The sequence below is a fragment of the Lethenteron reissneri genome, chromosome 2 (genome assembly GCF_015708825.2).
Source record: "Lethenteron reissneri isolate LAM-NWPU_2019-01 chromosome 2, ASM1570882v1, whole genome shotgun sequence".
Taxonomy (NCBI): Eukaryota; Metazoa; Chordata; class Hyperoartia; order Petromyzontiformes; family Petromyzontidae; genus Lethenteron; species Lethenteron reissneri.
The window spans coordinates 8,167,919-8,184,214 of NC_083780.1; the positions used below are offsets into that span (position 1 = coordinate 8,167,919).

The 16,296-nt window shown below is 48.4% G+C and overlaps 2 protein-coding genes across 2 annotated transcripts in view; both read left to right on the forward strand.

Moving 5' to 3' along the window:
• BCL2L14 (BCL2 like 14) overlaps nt 1-16,296 on the forward strand; it is a 209,774-nt gene that overhangs the window by 34,155 nt on the left and 159,323 nt on the right. The gene's annotated exons all lie outside the window — the stretch shown is intronic.
• Nucleotides 1,071-16,013, forward strand: LOC133340568 (uncharacterized). The gene is made up of 4 exons (XM_061548896.1): nt 1,071-2,034; nt 10,036-10,163; nt 10,573-10,779; nt 14,629-16,013. The coding sequence occupies exons 1-4, from the start codon at nt 1,800-1,802 to the stop codon at nt 14,659-14,661; spliced, it is 603 nt and encodes a 200-aa protein (XP_061404880.1). The 5' UTR covers nt 1,071-1,799; the 3' UTR covers nt 14,662-16,013.

The following is a 16,296-nucleotide window of genomic DNA, read 5'->3' on the forward strand; positions in this document are numbered from 1 at the left end:
GGCGCCCTTTCCCCCCCTTCCAACCCAGATTAAATATACGCTCCAAGAATGGTGCTGTTTCATTCAGACGCTGTCTCCCCGACAGACCTGGTCTTCACCTGAGGACGGCTGCTTGCGTTGTGGCCGAAACGTCGTGAGAATTATTTAATTATGTTTTATTTTTCTTATTTTATTTCCATTCTACGTGACTTTACCGAAAGAACCAAGAAGATGAATCCCTGCAGTCACAAATTCCATGTTTTTTACCCCAGTAATTACCCTGTAATCGCGAAATTTGTATGGGATAAGGGTAAAAGGTAAGGTAAAGGTAGGACTCGTTCTTTTTTTACCTTTTACCTTACCTGCTCAAGGGTAAAAGGTAGGGTAGCGCGATTGTATTGTGGTAAGGTAAAAGGTAGGGTAAAGTTTATCTAGTTTTTTTACCGTTTAACTTTTACCTTACCTTGCCGAGGCCTAGCGAGTTGCACAATCTGGGCACGTGGCGAGCGCAGGGGGAGAAGCTTCTGGAACGCAGAAGGCGACTTAAGCGGTGCCCTGCGGGGACGTGACGGGCACGCGGCACGGGCATGCCCCGGTCTCGCCTCGGCCTCGATGGGTGGGTGGGTCGGGTCACGGGGGGTGGGTGGGGTGGGGCACGGGGGTTGGGTGGGTGGGGGCACGGGGGTTGGGTGGGTGGGGGCACGGGGGTGGGTGGGTGGGGGCACGGGGGTGGGTGGGTGGGGGCACGGGGGTTGGGGGCACAGGGGGTGGGTGGGGGGGTGCACGGGGGTTGGGTGGGTGGGGGCACGGGGGTGGGTGGGTGGCGGGGCACGGGGGTGGGTGGGTGGCGGGGCACGGGGGGTGGGTGGGTGGGCGGGGGCACGGGGGGTGGGTGGGTGGGTGGGGGCACGGGGGGTGGGTGGGTGGTTGCACGGGAGGTGGGTGGGGGCACGGGGGGTGGGTGGGGGCACGGGGGGTAGGTGGGGGCACGGGGGGGCAACAGCCACGTGGCTATAAATGTGAGCGGCGTTACCACTGCCGCATTGCGACACCGGTGCTCGGCACTGCGCGTGGAGTGGTGGTGGAGTGGTGGTGGTGGGGTGGTGGAGTGGTGGTGGTGGGGTGGTGGTGGTGGGGGGGAACCCACTTTGTTGAGTACTGTACAGGCGAGATCAGCGCGATACACACGAGTCCACACGACTGCGGCGGACGGGACGGTGGTGTCGTCGAGAGCGGCACGCGGGGCACCGCGAAGTCTGCGCGCACCGAAACTGAAGTCGGGAAAGGAAGTTCAGAGAGAGGGCGAGGTGGTGGTGTTGCTGCCCCTGGTAGTGCTGTTTGGTGGTGGTGGTAGTGCTGATTGGTGGTGGTGGTGCTGATTGGTGGTGGTGGTGCTGGTAGTGCTGATTGGTGGTGGTGGTAGTACTGATTGGTGGTGGTGGTGCTGGTTGGTGGTGGTGGTGCTGATTGGTGGTGGTGGTGCTGGTAGTGCTGATTGGTGGTGGTGGTAGTACTGATTGGTGGTGGTGGTGCTGATTGGTGGTGGTGGTGCTGATTGGTGGTGGTGGTGGTAGTGCTGATTAGTGGTGGTGGTAGTGCTGATTGTTGGTGCTGCTGGTGGTAGTGCTGATTAGTGGTGGTGGTGGTGGTAGTAGTGCTGATTGGTGGTGGTGGTGCTGGTAGTGCTGATTGGTGGTGGTGGTGCTGGTAGTGCTGATTGGTGGTGGTGGTAGTGGTAGTGCTGCTGGTGTCAGTGCGCACGGACGAGGCTCGAGCAGGAGCGATTTAGCGAGGTGCGGGGGGTGTGGGGAACCAGCGCCATGAGGACCGAGTTGACAAGCGAGCACCGCCTTCTGCTCGAGTACCTGGCTCTGTGCCCCGAGCAGAGCCACGACTCCGTGGAGCAGCTGCGGCTCCAAGGCGTCGTGCCCCGGGACGCCTCGAGCCGCAACGGGGTGGCCGCGCCGACCTCCCCCCCCACCTCGCTCACCTCTCTGTCCGACGATGAGCTGCTGGACGCTGACGGGCCCACGTTTGGTAGCGAGGCCTCCCCAGGTAGGGGCCACTCTGGCGTGTGACTCGGGGCCACTTCTCTGTCTCCGTGTTAACTGCCTCGCCTGGTGCGCAGGAGGTCGTGGGTTCGATCCCGACCCTGACGATGCCTGCTGCTGCTGTATATTTGGAGTTTGCGTGTCTCTCTCTCATCATCATCACGGTGGCTAGATGTTGACTACCTCGCCTGGTGTGCAGGAGGTCGTGGGTATGACTCAGACCCTGACGCCTGCTGCTGTATATTTGGAGTTTGCGTGTCTCTCTCTCAGTATCATCACGGTGGCTAGATGTTGTCTACCTCGCCTGGTGTTCAGGAGGTCGTGGGTTCGCCCCCGACCCTGGCGATGCCTGCTGCTGTATATTTGGAGTTTGCGTGTCTCTCTCATCATCATCACGGTGGCTAGGAGATGTTGACTACCTCGACTGGTATACAGGAGGTCGTGGGTTCGATCCCGACCCTGACGATGCCTGCTGCTGTATATTTGGAGTTTGCGTGTCTCTCTCTCTCAGCATCATCACGGTGGCTAGGAGATGTTAACTACCTCGCCTGGTGTACAGGAGGTCGTGGGTTCGATCCCGACCCTGACGATGCCTGCTGCTGCTGTATATTTGGAGTTTGCGTGTCTCTCTCTCTCAGCATCATCACGGTGGCTATGAGATGTTAACTACCTCGCCAGGTGTACAGGAGGTCGTGGGTTCGATCACGACCCTGACGATGCCTGCTGTATACTGTATTTGGAGTTTGCGTGTCTCTCATCATCACGGTGGCTAGATGTTGACTACCTCGCCTGGTGTACAAGGGGGACATGGGTTTGATCCTGACCCTGACGCCTGCTGCTGTATATTTGGAGTTTGGTGTCTCTCTCATCATCATCATCACGCTGGCAATGAGATGTTAACTACCTCGACTGGTATACAGGACGTCGTGGGTTCGATCCTGACCCTGACGATGCCTGCTGCTGTATATTTGGAGTTTGCGATGTCTCTCTCTCTCCCCGTGGATTTTTCTCTGGTTCCGTGGATTTTTCTCCGGGTCTTCCTGTTTTTCCCCCTCCACATTTAGAATCAACATTATCACGCGTTTAGAGTTTGTGGCTGTCGTAAGTTTCCACGTGACGATAAGCCATTTCGTTGATCTATCATTTATGACCTGGTCACTTCTGAATAAAAACAGCTCGGTGGGCTCTTACCTGGTAAAATAAAAACATCCTTGAAATAGTTTATCTCTCCAGCTGGAGTTGTTAAAGCTTCGTTCGTGAAGGCTTTTGAAGTCAAGCGTGTGATGCCCTTGCTCAGAATGAACATTGTGGCTGTCTGTGGTCGTCTCCTCCGTAGTGGCAACTCTACATTCCCGTAGGACAACCTGTTGATGTTCTCAACAAGGTGGTGCTCATTCTTGTTGTTGTTTATCCACTCCGAAAGTGATGATGGGCTAAGTCGGGGGTCGGCAAACCTGCGGCTGCGGAGCCGCGTGTGGTGGCTCTTTAAGGGGTGCAGTGCGGGCTCTTCAAATTCGAACAAAAATGGCTCCTTGTTATTTTGGTTACCGACCCCTGACCATGGGAGTCCAGTTTACCACGGGAGTCCAGTTTACAATGGGAATCTAGTTCACCATGTGAGTCCAGTTCACCATGGGAGTCCAGTTCACCATGGGCAGGGCTCGGCAACCTGCGGCTCCGGAGCCGCATGCGGCTCATCAAGGACTGATTTAGGGCTCTTGAGATATTGAGGTTCTTTTTTTTACCTAATTCGAAAAACATGCCGCCTCTTGTTGTTTGGGTTGCCGACCCCCCTGGGCTAAGTCAACTCCCACCCAACCCGGATTTGAACCCGCTGATTTAAGAGCCTCCCTCCCGTCAGGGTTACAGTCGCCAGGAGTATCAGTAGGCACCCTGCAGCGGTAGATGCGAATCGATTGGTGACGGTGGCCCAGTGCAAGAATCCCCTTTTATAGGACCCTTGTTAGAGAGGTTCATGGATGCGAATCCGGCGGCCGCCTGCTTCAAAGTGGATGTCAAAGAAGTCCCCCGGACGCCCGCTTCCCGGTCTAAATTTGACTAAGTTCTAAAATGACGCCGCAAATTTGCACCGCACAATTTGCCACCCACCCTGTGACTGGCACATGAACGCCCCAGGGTTACTCTCGCAAATGAAAATCGTCGTACTGGTCTCTCGACTTCTCACCCGGTTTAAAACCGAGCAAACTCGCAATTTGAGATGCGCGTCACGGCATTAGGGCGGCGTTAATGGTCAGAGAAGATTTAAAAGTGAAGGTCGGGTCTGTCCGTTCTGACGCTCAGATGAAGTCTCGCCTACGTGCACCTGTCGCGGATTGGTGTCAAAATGCAAATGACAAATCTGGCCGTCGCCTGATGATGCTGGTGGCAATTATTGGCGAAACGTGGCACTCGAATTGTAACTGTTGTGGGTTTAAATTTTGATTTAAAGCTTTCACGACTGCAGGGATTCATATTCTTGGTTCTTTCGGTAAAGTCACGTAAAAGGGAAATAATAAAATAATATAAATATAAAACAATATTATTTTATTATTTCCCTTCTACGTGACTTTACCGAAAGAACCAAGAATAAGAAAATGTTGTGGGTTTACTCTCCAACACACCGGTTAGTGCTGTACTAGTGAAGAGGAGTCGTATAATGGTTTCAGCACTTCTTTATTGCACAAACGCACGGCAACACTCGTTCCAACCCCAAACACACGTCTCACAGCCCCTTTTAACCCCTCAATCTCCGCTCCCAATACACATCCGCGTCTAGCACGCCTGGTCTGGGTGACGTCACTGCCCTTTAACCCCTGACCATTGGTGAGTGTTGTCGTGAGAGCGGAGATGTCGTGTCTGCATGGTGCGTGTGCATGAGGGTGGCGCGCAGATCCCTTACACAAGTAACGAATTGGCACGTTTTGTTTATACTGGTAGGAACCTCCTGGTTACACCAGCCCACAGGGGATTATTGTGTCCGTCCGTGGTGCATCCAGAAATGGGAGGGGTGGGGCTGGGCGGGGAGGGAGGGGCTGGGTGGAGAGGGGCTGGGTGGAGAGGGGAGGGTGGGGCTGGGTGGAGAGGGGAGGGTGGGGCTGGGTGGGGGGTGGGGCTGGGTGGGGAGGTGAGGGTGGGGCTGGGTGGGGAGGGCAGGCTGGGGCTGGGTGGGGAGGCGCTGGTCACCCCGTGGTGCCCTTATAAAACTCAATGTTTAACCTACTCACGCCGGCTTGTGCCCGCCCTCACAGTCGGGCATATTTGCGGAATACACCACGCCGCCGTTGACCCTGGCCATGGACTGAGCAACCCAACGTTCCTACCAGCTCCCTCCGCAGGAATGTGTTGTGGCAAACCCCTTCCTAATCGGCTGTCGGATGGTGGCTGGTTTACACGATCTTACCCAAAAAAAATTACCTCTTTATTATGGATGCTAACGACTGTTAAGAGATTTATTTGGCGATGCTGAAGGGTTTGCGGCGGTGGTGCGCAAGCGCAAATAACGAAACAAACAAAAACAACCTCGACACGTTAGTCGGTAACACTGCCTTGAAAGGAAAACTAATGGACGACGTTCCGGCCAATGGCCCTTCTTCATAGCACATAAAAATTAAGAGACACGGCCACCAGACACGAAGACATGGGCACGAGACTCGACCACGGGACACATAGGTTAAGGTCCTATGGAGATCATTGTTCACTTTTAAAATGCCCCGAGAAGCTGTAAATTCATTCCCGTCCGTCTAAACTATGCCGACTGTATGCTGGTGGTAAATCCTGCTCCATACCATAAACAGCAGCAGCTCCTCGTACCCAGACTCCGTGCGTGGTGGAGGAGCCTGACCATTCCTTACCTAGAGTGGTTGGTGAGCGGGGTTGGTTGGTGAGGAGCTCACGAGGGGATTTATTGAGAGGGTGAGTGGGGTTGGTGAGTGGGGTTGGTGAGTGGGGTTGGTGGGTTAGTGAGCGGAGTTGGTCAGTGGAGTTGGTCAGTGGAGTTGGTCAGTGGAGTTGGTGAGAGGGCGAGGTGGGGTTGGTGAGTGGGGTTGGTGAGTGGGCGAGTGAGGTTGTGGAGTATATGAGAGGGGGTAAGGTGGGGGTTGGTGAGTGGAGTGGGTTGAGGGTGTTTTTTGAGTGGAATGGGGTTGGTGAGTGGAGAGAGAAGGGTGCGTGCGGTGGGTGAGAGGATGTGTGCGTTTGGTGAACCCAGAACGGTGTTTCCCATCCCATCGATCGGGTTTATTTCCACGTAGTGACGCAGTACTGCTCTGACCGCGTGACTCAGCACTGAGAGTTCATCACACCCAGCAGCTACTCTGCCCAATACCCCCGTTCGCGTGTCCCCTGTACACGTACACACTGGTGTTATTCACAGGTTGTCACATTTGCAGATAGTATTTGTTGATTAGCAATGTCAATGGAATTCGTAGCTTATACGGCACTGTGGCGAGATGCTAACTTCCTCGCCTGGTATACAGGAGGTCTTGGGTTCGACCCCGACTTTGACGCCTGTAAATGTGGAGTTTGCATGTCAAGCCTGACGACCTCAGTTGGATCACGTGCCATGGATAACTCAAGTGGGTCCGTGGATAACATTGTGCAGCAGCACCACTCAAAGTGGTACTGATTTTTATCGACCCCAGGTGGATGATGGGCCGAGTTAATCCCCAACCAGGAGTTGAACTCAATAAAGTAACTTTTGGTGGCGCGTTGTTAGAGTTGAACTCCCTGACCTGTGTGTAATTGCATTTCTGTACCCTGTTATTGTCTCTTCAAGTAAGCTGTAACCCAAACACCGAGCAGGTCTTATCTTGTGGAAACCACCTGTAACTCTGTCCTGGTCTGGCTGACACACGTGTCAAACTTTGTTTAACGAGAGAGCGACAAAAATAACCTATTTAAAGTCTCGGTGTAGCCAGCTCACAGCATGGCTGCTGTCTTTCCCCCTTGTCGCTGATTCCTCACTGGCGGAGCCAGTGGGGAGGTTGGGGTGGCACGTGCCCCCCAATGATCCGATCGACATCCCTAATTTCGATCGGATCATTGGGGTTTATTAGTAATAATTCGGCATTTTGCGACCCCCACTGCCACTGTGTAGCATATTATTCCATGCCAGGGACTCTATGAAATGATAAGACAATAGTCTGAGTCCATAATTGGCAATAAGTAACGGCAAAGCAGTTATAAGTGACTCACAGAATTGTGTGCAAGTTGCGTACACAGTACACGACTTCCCTGAAGGCATTCACCTTCAGCGAGCACGATGCCGATCACACAACGCGGTTAGAATTCGACCCTCGATTGATGGCTGCGCTATCGCCGCACACGCCTCGAATAAAAAGCAAGGGACAACTCCTCACTTACTAACAACTCCTCTATCATTTTTCATTGCTGGAGGGGTTGCCCCCCCCCCCCTACCTGAAAATCCTGGCTCCGCCATTGTGGTTCCTCCTTGGCACCTCCCTGAGTGGGTTGCTATATTCGCGGGTGGGCGAATTAATACAATGCAGCGGTGCGTTACAAGTCAAAAAATTCCGACCACTGTTAGAGCGCGCAATTGTGAGGGTTTTTAATCGCAATGATGAGCACTGCTTGCGGCAGGTTTCAGTTTGTTGAACTGCAGTCGAAAAAAAAAACCGTCAACCGTTTTTACTCCTGCCAGAAAGTAGGTAAAGCCTAATAAAAAAATTATAATACGAAAAAAAACAACCGTGCAATGTCATTAGGGTGCAAATCTATTGGAAATCGATATTAAGTTGAGTGCCTTATTGTGAAATAGGATATATCGGAGTGTGTCGTGTTGTGAAACATTATATCGCAGCAACCCGAGTGGAAAGCCTCCCCTCTGATATTCTGCAGCCTCATCAAGTGCAACTTCCAAACACTAATCCACAGACCTACCGGTTTGAGAGAGGCACATCATCCACATTCCCAAAGTCTCGTAGCTGCAACAGACTCGCTGCGCAAGTTTTTCTCGAGATGATAAGCCGCTCGTGACGCGTGGCTGTTTTAGAACTCTGGCCGAAATTTGCCATCGCGCCATTCAATTGTCTCTGCATGCGGCACCCTTCCCTGTGTGGTGCAAAAGATGCCGAGTTGGTGACCGAGGGCATGTCGCCACCCACCACACACCCTTACAAAAAGAATGATGGAAGTACGTGGTCGGAAGCATCCCCCCCCCCCGCCTCCCCCTTGCTTTCACTAGAGTGGGCCGCTTTGCCATCCAAAAGAGGTGGGTGTTTGAGGCAGAAGTAATGTCCGCATCTACTGTACAGGTCATTTAATTGGACTTTAACGAAAGCAAATTGAGCAGAAGCTTCTGAACTTTGGATATATAGGGTCGCTTGGCATGCACAGTATGGCCGTGTATGCCAGCCACCATTAGGTAAAGAGCAAAGGGTGGGGTCCAGCCCTGCAAATAGCTTGCTCATGCCACTGCCGGCAGAAGGGCCTCCGTTGGAGTGAGGCCTCGCGAGCCCTCGGAGAGGGTACGTCGACATTTTCGTCCACGTTGGCCAGACAACTTGGGAGTCGCCCACACTTTATCCCACCACAGGTGACCTGACGATCGACGAAACCACCCGAATTTATTCACCCATAGCGTCGAGGTGTTATCTGTGACGTTGTTTCATCCAGTCTGCACCGATCGACATGGCCTCAAAGAGCACCTAGGCCGGCACGAGCACCGATGATATCACCGCTACATATCGGTGAATGGAAGCAGTTGTTTTGCTCCGAGGACTTGTATGGCAGAGCAGAGTTGTGGAAATGGAAAGTTCAGAATGGCACGTGGCAAGAAAGCATCGTGGGATACAATTTGTGGAGGTTGGGATGGGTGTGGCACGTGTTCAGGAAGGACGCGTGCAGAATAATAAGACATGCACTTGATCGGCACCCAGAGCTCGGACAGGGAAAAGGGAAAAAAAACCTCGATACCCAGTTGTGTGATGCTAGGGGAGTGGACTTCGAAGGTGTAAACTTTGTAAGAGTTGCAGGATCTAGCAGATCGTGAGGTGTCGTGGTCTCGGTGGAATCGGTTGGCAAGGCCTCTTGACTGGGCTTTGACTTTAAAAACGCCTTTTCAGCAACTACAGTAATGAAGACCTTCAGCGCGAGGGATGTATACGCTGTGTTACGGAAGCAAGAGCCTGTTTGCGCAATGATAACGTGCCTGGTTGAGCAAACAAGAAGACACGAGCAGAGATTGCATGCACGGGCAAAACTACTTTTTGCATACAGGGGGAGAAGCGGCGGCGGCGGCGCCGCGATTTAGTGCACCGCGCTGTAAAGCCTGACGATCTCGATTTGATCCCGTGCCATGGAAAACATCCGTGGGTCCGTGGATAACATTGTGCGGCCGCGCTGTTGCGCTGACAATTATGCAGCGACACTGTTGCATTCTAGATTTGAAGCTTTCGTGACTGCAATGATTCATATTCTTAGGTTTTTTCGGTAAAGTCACGTAGGTAAAAACAGCTGGTCGTGGCTGTGACGGTACCACCTGAAGACGGAAGCTTGTGTTGCCTCCGAAACGTCGTGATTTTTATTTTATTTTACTTTTTAATGTTTTTACCTACGTGACTTTACCGAAAAACCCTAAGAATGACACTGTTGCACCTGCAATTTTGCAGCCACGCTCGTCACAGAACTGCCCTTTGCAGAGCGGTGGAGAGCTTTGTGGGGAAGGATGGGTCCTTCAACAACTGCGACTCCATTACTCTTGGTTCTACCACGTATTGGAAAACGTTCCCTTTCGTCCACTTTTTATTGGTGACGTCTCTCGGGCACCTCCGTTCAACGATGTGGAAAACTGCCAGACGAGATGCGAACGTGGTTCTCTCTGTGTCACGTTATTTGCAAAAGTAGGCAGATTTGCGTCGGTGTCAATAGGTCAAATCAAAAATTGTAAACAAACTTTTGTTGTTGTTTCATTTTTATTTATTGCACTTGTCGTTATGTGCTGCACAAATGCATCTGTGTGTGTGTGTATCTTGTTTTACCATGTAAGAACAAGAAAAATTGATAAAGGAAGCAGCACAACTGCTCAGGAACATTGGGGACAAGTGGACGATGACGGTCTCCCATGAACAGATGCAGGACCTTTTGTGTGGCATAGTCAAGGTCTCCACAAAAGAGGTGTGTATACTACCTTCACCACCACGCCTGCCTGCACACACTCGCTCCTACTGGGCATGTGAGAGACCCGTTGAATGGGTGAGTGACGAAGCCCAGTGTTGCTGCCGTTTCATCATCAATGCCCGGCTACTTGTAGGCCTTGGAATTGTTGTTAGTGTAAATCCTGGTTGGTGGTTGATTCAACCCATCATCCTTCTGGGGCGGGTCAATAAAATAAGTACTGTTTTGTGGGGAAAACAACAGCGATAGTCCTATGGATAGTCTCGCCTCATTCATAGAAGCGTGGAATCAACACCACTGGCTCAGGGCTGTAATGGGGACAGGAGCCACCGCCTTATTGATTACTTTAGCAGGAAATCGCTGACTTTTTACTTTTGACTAACAGTCAGGATGCATGTGTTTGCTGCAGGCTTTGGTGGGCGTGATGCGCAATGCTGTACAACAGTCGGTGTCGTTGCTGGTGGGCAATGGGCAATCGTGCTCCATGCAGCAGACGCAGGCGATGGCCACGATCCAGTTGATGCGCAGGGCCATGATTGAGGCACATGGCGTGGCAGAGACGGTGAGCCGGGTGTTCAACGCCGCCGCATTCTACCTCAAGGAGCTTGGAGGCTGGGTGAGTGGTGCTTTCGTAATGAAGATCGGATTAATTTAGCTACGGCTGCGAACAAGAACTCGGGATAAGATGCAATAATTGCTTCCTGGGTGTGCTTCTTATCCACGGATAAATGTGTATAATCGTATGAATTTTACACGTGACTTCTCTTATCCATGAAAGCATACGAATAGGAATGTATGTGGGTCAATTGGGGGTCACAGATGACACTGGTCTACAGCCAAAATGCTTCCGAAATTAATGTAGTCCAACTTTACTAATTCTGGGTCACTGACAATGAAAATGATGCTTACATTTTTGATTGGCTCTAGTTTTCAAGATATGCTACTGGATCAGTATATACGACCCTTGACTTGGGAATTGTGGAGAATAAGTGAGTTATAAAGGGAAGGGATCTCAAATTAAACTGGAAATATACTCTTAGGCTTTTTCGGTAAAGTCACGTAGGTAAAAAGAAATAAAAAAAAATAGAAATAAAATAATAAATCACGACGTTTCGGAGGCAACACAAGCTTCAGAATCATTCTCACAATTGCTGTATCAAGTAAAGATACAGCAATCGTGATGTGACGATTCCACCTGAAGACGGAAGCTTGTGTTGCCTCCGAAACGTCGTGATTTTTATTTTATTTCTATTATTACTTCTATTATTTTTATTTATTTTTACCTAAGTGACTTTACCGAAAAAGCCTAAGAGTATGAATCCTTGCAGTCACGAAAGCTTCAAGTCTAAAATTAAACTTGAAATGACTAAAATACATCTTTGACTGGATCTAAGAATAAGTTTGACTGGGTTTGGACGGTACTTTCTTTTCGAGCAAAACAATTAATGATGCAATCTGAACCTGGTATTGTATCATACATGATCTGAATTGCATTATGTTATTCCTAAAAGTCATGGATGATGCAATCATAACTAGGCTTACATCCCTCTGCTGAACAAATTGCCCTATATCAGCTCTAGAAATCATGCAGTGTCGTGCTCTCTTATTTGCCAGTGTTTGATTTTGCAAAGGGACACATTTCTGTTTAGCCAAAGTGAGCAGAGATGCCTCGCACTTGTGTGGACTAAGCAGATAACTTCTGCTATGTTTGTGGTGAAGTGACTTTTGCATCACAAAAGTGCAGTATAACCACTGGTTAAGAAAGCCTATCACCTTTATTTTGGCTGCAAAATTGGAGATCAGGACAAGATGTGGGCCCCACACATATGCTGCAACACTAGTGGAACAAATGTTTCCCAGTGGTTGAACAGGAAAAGGAAATCTTTGCCTTTTGCGGTGCCAATGATTTGGAGAGAGCCAACGGATCATATCAGCAATTGTTACTTCTGCATGGCGCCTCCAGTTGCGAAAGGTGTGTTAAAGAAGAAAAAGTGGACTGTGCATTATCCAAACATCCCATCGGCTATACGCCCAGTGCCCCACGGAGAAGGACTGCCGGTTCCTGATGCACCAGAATCATTCTCACTTGAGTCGGATGCGCAGAGGATAACACTTCTGGTCCTGAACCATCATGGTCACATGACCCAGATTTTCTCCCATCCTCCTCCTCTGAACTACACCTCATAACACAAGGTGAACTGGAAGACCTTGCCAGGGATTTGGAACTACTCAATAGTAAGGGATAGCTGTTGGGCTCTAGACTGCAGCAGTGAAATCTCCTGGCAGGTGTTGTTCGAGGTTCCATATTCCTTGACTGTCAAATAGATCTTGTTCCATTCTTCTTCATGGAAGGTGATCTTGTAGCCTGCAACAACATCGATGGCGTGATGGCAGCCCTCAACATCGTTCATGATCCAGATGAGTGGAGACTGTTCATTGATTAATCGAAGATGAGTCTACAAGCTGTTTTGCTGCACAATGGAAATGTTTTGCCATCAATTCCAGTTGGTCATGCAGTCCATATGAAGGAAACCTATGACAACATGAAACAACTTTTGAGGTGCATCAACTATGACCAACATCAGTGGCAGCTTTGGCGATTTGAAGGTTGTTGCTCTCTTGCTTGGCCTGCAGACTGGATACACAAAGTACTGCTGCTGTTTTCTCTGTGAATGGGATAGTCGTGCGAGAGATTCCCACTAAATCAAGATAGATTGGCCACTCTGACAGTCATTGGAGCCTGGGAGGAAAAGTGTTTAGCATCCACCACTTACATTTCGATTTAAAGCTTTCGTGACTGCAGGGATTCATCTTCTTGGTTCTTGCTGCTTGCGTTGTGGCTGAAACATCGTGAGAATTATTTTATTATGTTTTATTTGTATTATTTTATTACTTCCCTTCTACGTGACTTTACCATCCACCACTTGTTGAATCAAGGAAGATTTTGTTACCACCCTTACACATCAAGCCAAGTCTGATGAAGAACTTTGTCAAAGCCATGGACAAAACACAAGCAGCTTTCAAGTACCTCCGTGGAAAATTTCCAAGGTTAAGTGAAGCTTAAATAAAGGTAGGTGTCTTTGTTGGTCCTCAGATTCGTGAACTTCTTCGAGATGATGCATTTGGCAGTGCACTGCGTGGCAAGGAAAAGATGGCATGGAAAGCCTTCCAGTTAGTGGCAACGCATTTTCTTGGAAATAGCAAGGCAGACAACTACAGGGAGTTGGTGGAAAACCTCATCAAGGCATACAAAAGCATTGGTTGCATTTTTTGCACTCTCATATAGATTTTTTTACCACTGAACTGCGGAGCAGTGAGCGACGAGCATGGCGAACGATTTCACCAGGACATTGCAACAATGGAGAAACGCTATTGGAGCAAATGGAGCCCATCAATGCTAGCAGACTATTGCTGGACAGTGGCAAGATATGCTCCATTTAATGAATACAAGAGACAAGCCAAGAAGCACCGAGTAGACGCTGAATAAGAACTAAACAATGTACTCATAGATTAGATGCTTTCGTGACTGCAGGAATTACTATTTGATTATTTCGGTAAATAATAAAATACGACATTTCGAATGCATTATATTTCTAAGTTTACTACGTTTTCTCATTCATGCTTACCTGATGATTGTTGCTTGTGTTGCAATCGAAACGCCGTATTCTATTATTATTTAATTAATTTTCTTTCTACGTGACTTTACCGAAAGAACCAAAGAGTATGTACTTGTATATACATAATAGATTTAGCCTTTTGTTTCATAACAAATTTTATTTATATAACCATTTTTCAAGTGTTACATGAACGGGATGGGTAACATGTAAATTTTGATTTAAAGCTTTCGTGACTGCAGGGATTCATATTCTTGGTTCTTTCGGTAAAGTCACGTAGAATGGAAATAATTAAATAATGCATATAAAACAATAAAATTATCACGACGTTTGCACTGCAACACAAGCAATCATCATCACCTGATGATATTATTTCCATTCTACGTGACTTTACCGAAAGAACCAAGAATAGGTAACATGTTATCGTGTAAAGCAACCATAAACACATGAAAAGACCTAGGTTTACAATTTGAGTAAAGCTCTACTATCTACACGGTATACATAGGCGTAAAATGTTAAAACTTAAGTATCTTGGGAACAGTAGTCAAGCCAATCCGTTGTATCAATTGTCAAATTTGAATTCAGCACATCAAAATCCATAATAAAAACAGCACATTTTATCTCTGAATCAGACGACGTCTAAAAAATTGTACACCAGTGTAATGAGTTGAATGTAATGGAAGCACAGATAATAGCTGAGTTCATTGGATTTTTGTAAGCAGAGCTGGACAGTGTTATATTTATGCATATTTATAAGTCAATGTACTTGTTTGCTGACATTGTTTAAACATGTTTTGCGGAAGCTGCAGTGATGGTGTAATTTTTAGCGTTTTTTGTTGTTGTTGTTGCAGAAAATCGTTTCTGATGAGCATTTATACGAGTGACGAAGATGAGAGTCGGAACAAAATGCACCTGAAAAGCCTGGAAAGTTCCTGCAAGATGGGATTAGCTGCCCTTGGGAAGCTGTGAATGAGTCTTGATGAATATGCCTTTTTGGTCTTCCAAGGTCCTCGTGAATTGTGCTTCCTCGTTTCCCGCTGCTTGTTTCGTGCCATTTGACCGCTTGTACGAATGGTGCAAATGTTTCGGTGGCAATACTACGAGATGCTTCCCTGGTGGGTTACTGAAAAAAAAGCACAGGTCTGCGTGGATATTTTTTATACCACCAATTGAAAAAATGTAGACTTCGTGTGGTCCGTTGCACTTTGGTGATTCCAGTGAGCCAAATGTTTATTCCTGGCATTGCTGGCCATATGTAAAAGTTCAAAAGGCTTGGTCTGGGAATTCATTGAAAGCGATTTTGAGTTTTATGCCTTTTTTATAGTGGTGAGCCAAAGATGACTGGGTACTGATTTCGTTAGCTATTTTAAAAAATGTTTGCGATCTGAAAATGAACCATCTATCAATGCCATAATTTGGTTTATTTACGTGGCAGGTTAATAGTTAAAAAAAGTGTGTATTTAAAAAATACTGCTCCTGAAAGATGTCTGTTTTAAGGGCAGCGAACAATCATGTTTTAAAATGTTTTTGTAATTGTTGAGGGTTGCCTGTAAAAAAAATTGCGTTGTAAACTGCGTGTTCATGATTTTTTCCTCTTAAACATGAATGCTCCCGTGCAAAATGCTGAGTGGCACATTGCCGAGTGGATTTAGCCCTTATGTTCTTCTTTAACAAACCATTTTCAGTCTTGGTATCATGGAATATTTTCATATTCAATACAGGGATACCTTATGAATGCTTTTTTTCGAAAGCAGCCTTAACTCGTGTCGTTGTAATGGCACATGTGACGCTTCAACCAATTACAACTGAGCCATGCCGGAGATGTATGTATGTTGAACTACTTTGGTAACATATGTAGCCAACTGTGCCAATCGGAGGTACAGGCAATCGGAGATGTTGGAATAGCAGCTGCTCCTCGTCAAGTGGGTTTCAGACCTGCTCATTTTACAAAACCAACTGGCACAAAATGACTTCCGATTCTCAGATTCAGAAGGGGCTCCGAGGTGTCGTTATTTATTGTCCTGTTTCCAAAACAACATCGTTATTTATACAGAGACGAGCAAGGTCTATAAATGGCGCTTTAATTCAGTACTCGCATGTGTTTGTACACTGTATAGTAACAGCACATTGTGTCATGGTGATATGGAGCAATCCGGATTTGTACAAAAATAAAAAAAAACATTTGTGTGGTCTGTTCATGTGTCGAAGCAGTCAAAATAAACGCTAAAACATGCAAGTCGTGTGGTCATTTTCATGCACTGTACATTTAAGACTGAGGACATGGACGCATTAGTGCCGTGTCAAACCAGTTCAGGATGCCTCGGGTGGTACCAGGTTTTTCCACTGCAGAAGCCGTGCCAAGCCAGCTCAGGGCGGCTCGGGATGTACCAGGTTTTTCCACTGCAGAAGCCGTGCCGTGCCAAGCCAGCTCGGGGAGGCTCTGGATGTACCAGGCTGTTTTTCCACTGCAGAAGCCATGCCGTGCCAAGCCAGCTCGGTGCAGCTCTGGATGTACCAGG

Bases quoted from the DNA above. Each gene is read 5' to 3' on its own strand.
- LOC133340568 (XM_061548896.1), top strand. From the start codon at position 1,800: ATGAGGACCGAGTTGACAAGCGAGCACCGCCTTCTGCTCGAGTACCTG. The intron at 2,035-10,035 runs GTAGGGGCCACT...TTACCATGTAAG, and splicing joins TGGTAGCGAGGCCTCCCCAG to AACAAGAAAAATTGATAAAG. The intron at 10,780-14,628 runs GTGAGTGGTGCT...TTGTTGTTGCAG, and splicing joins TCAAGGAGCTTGGAGGCTGG to AAAATCGTTTCTGATGAGCA.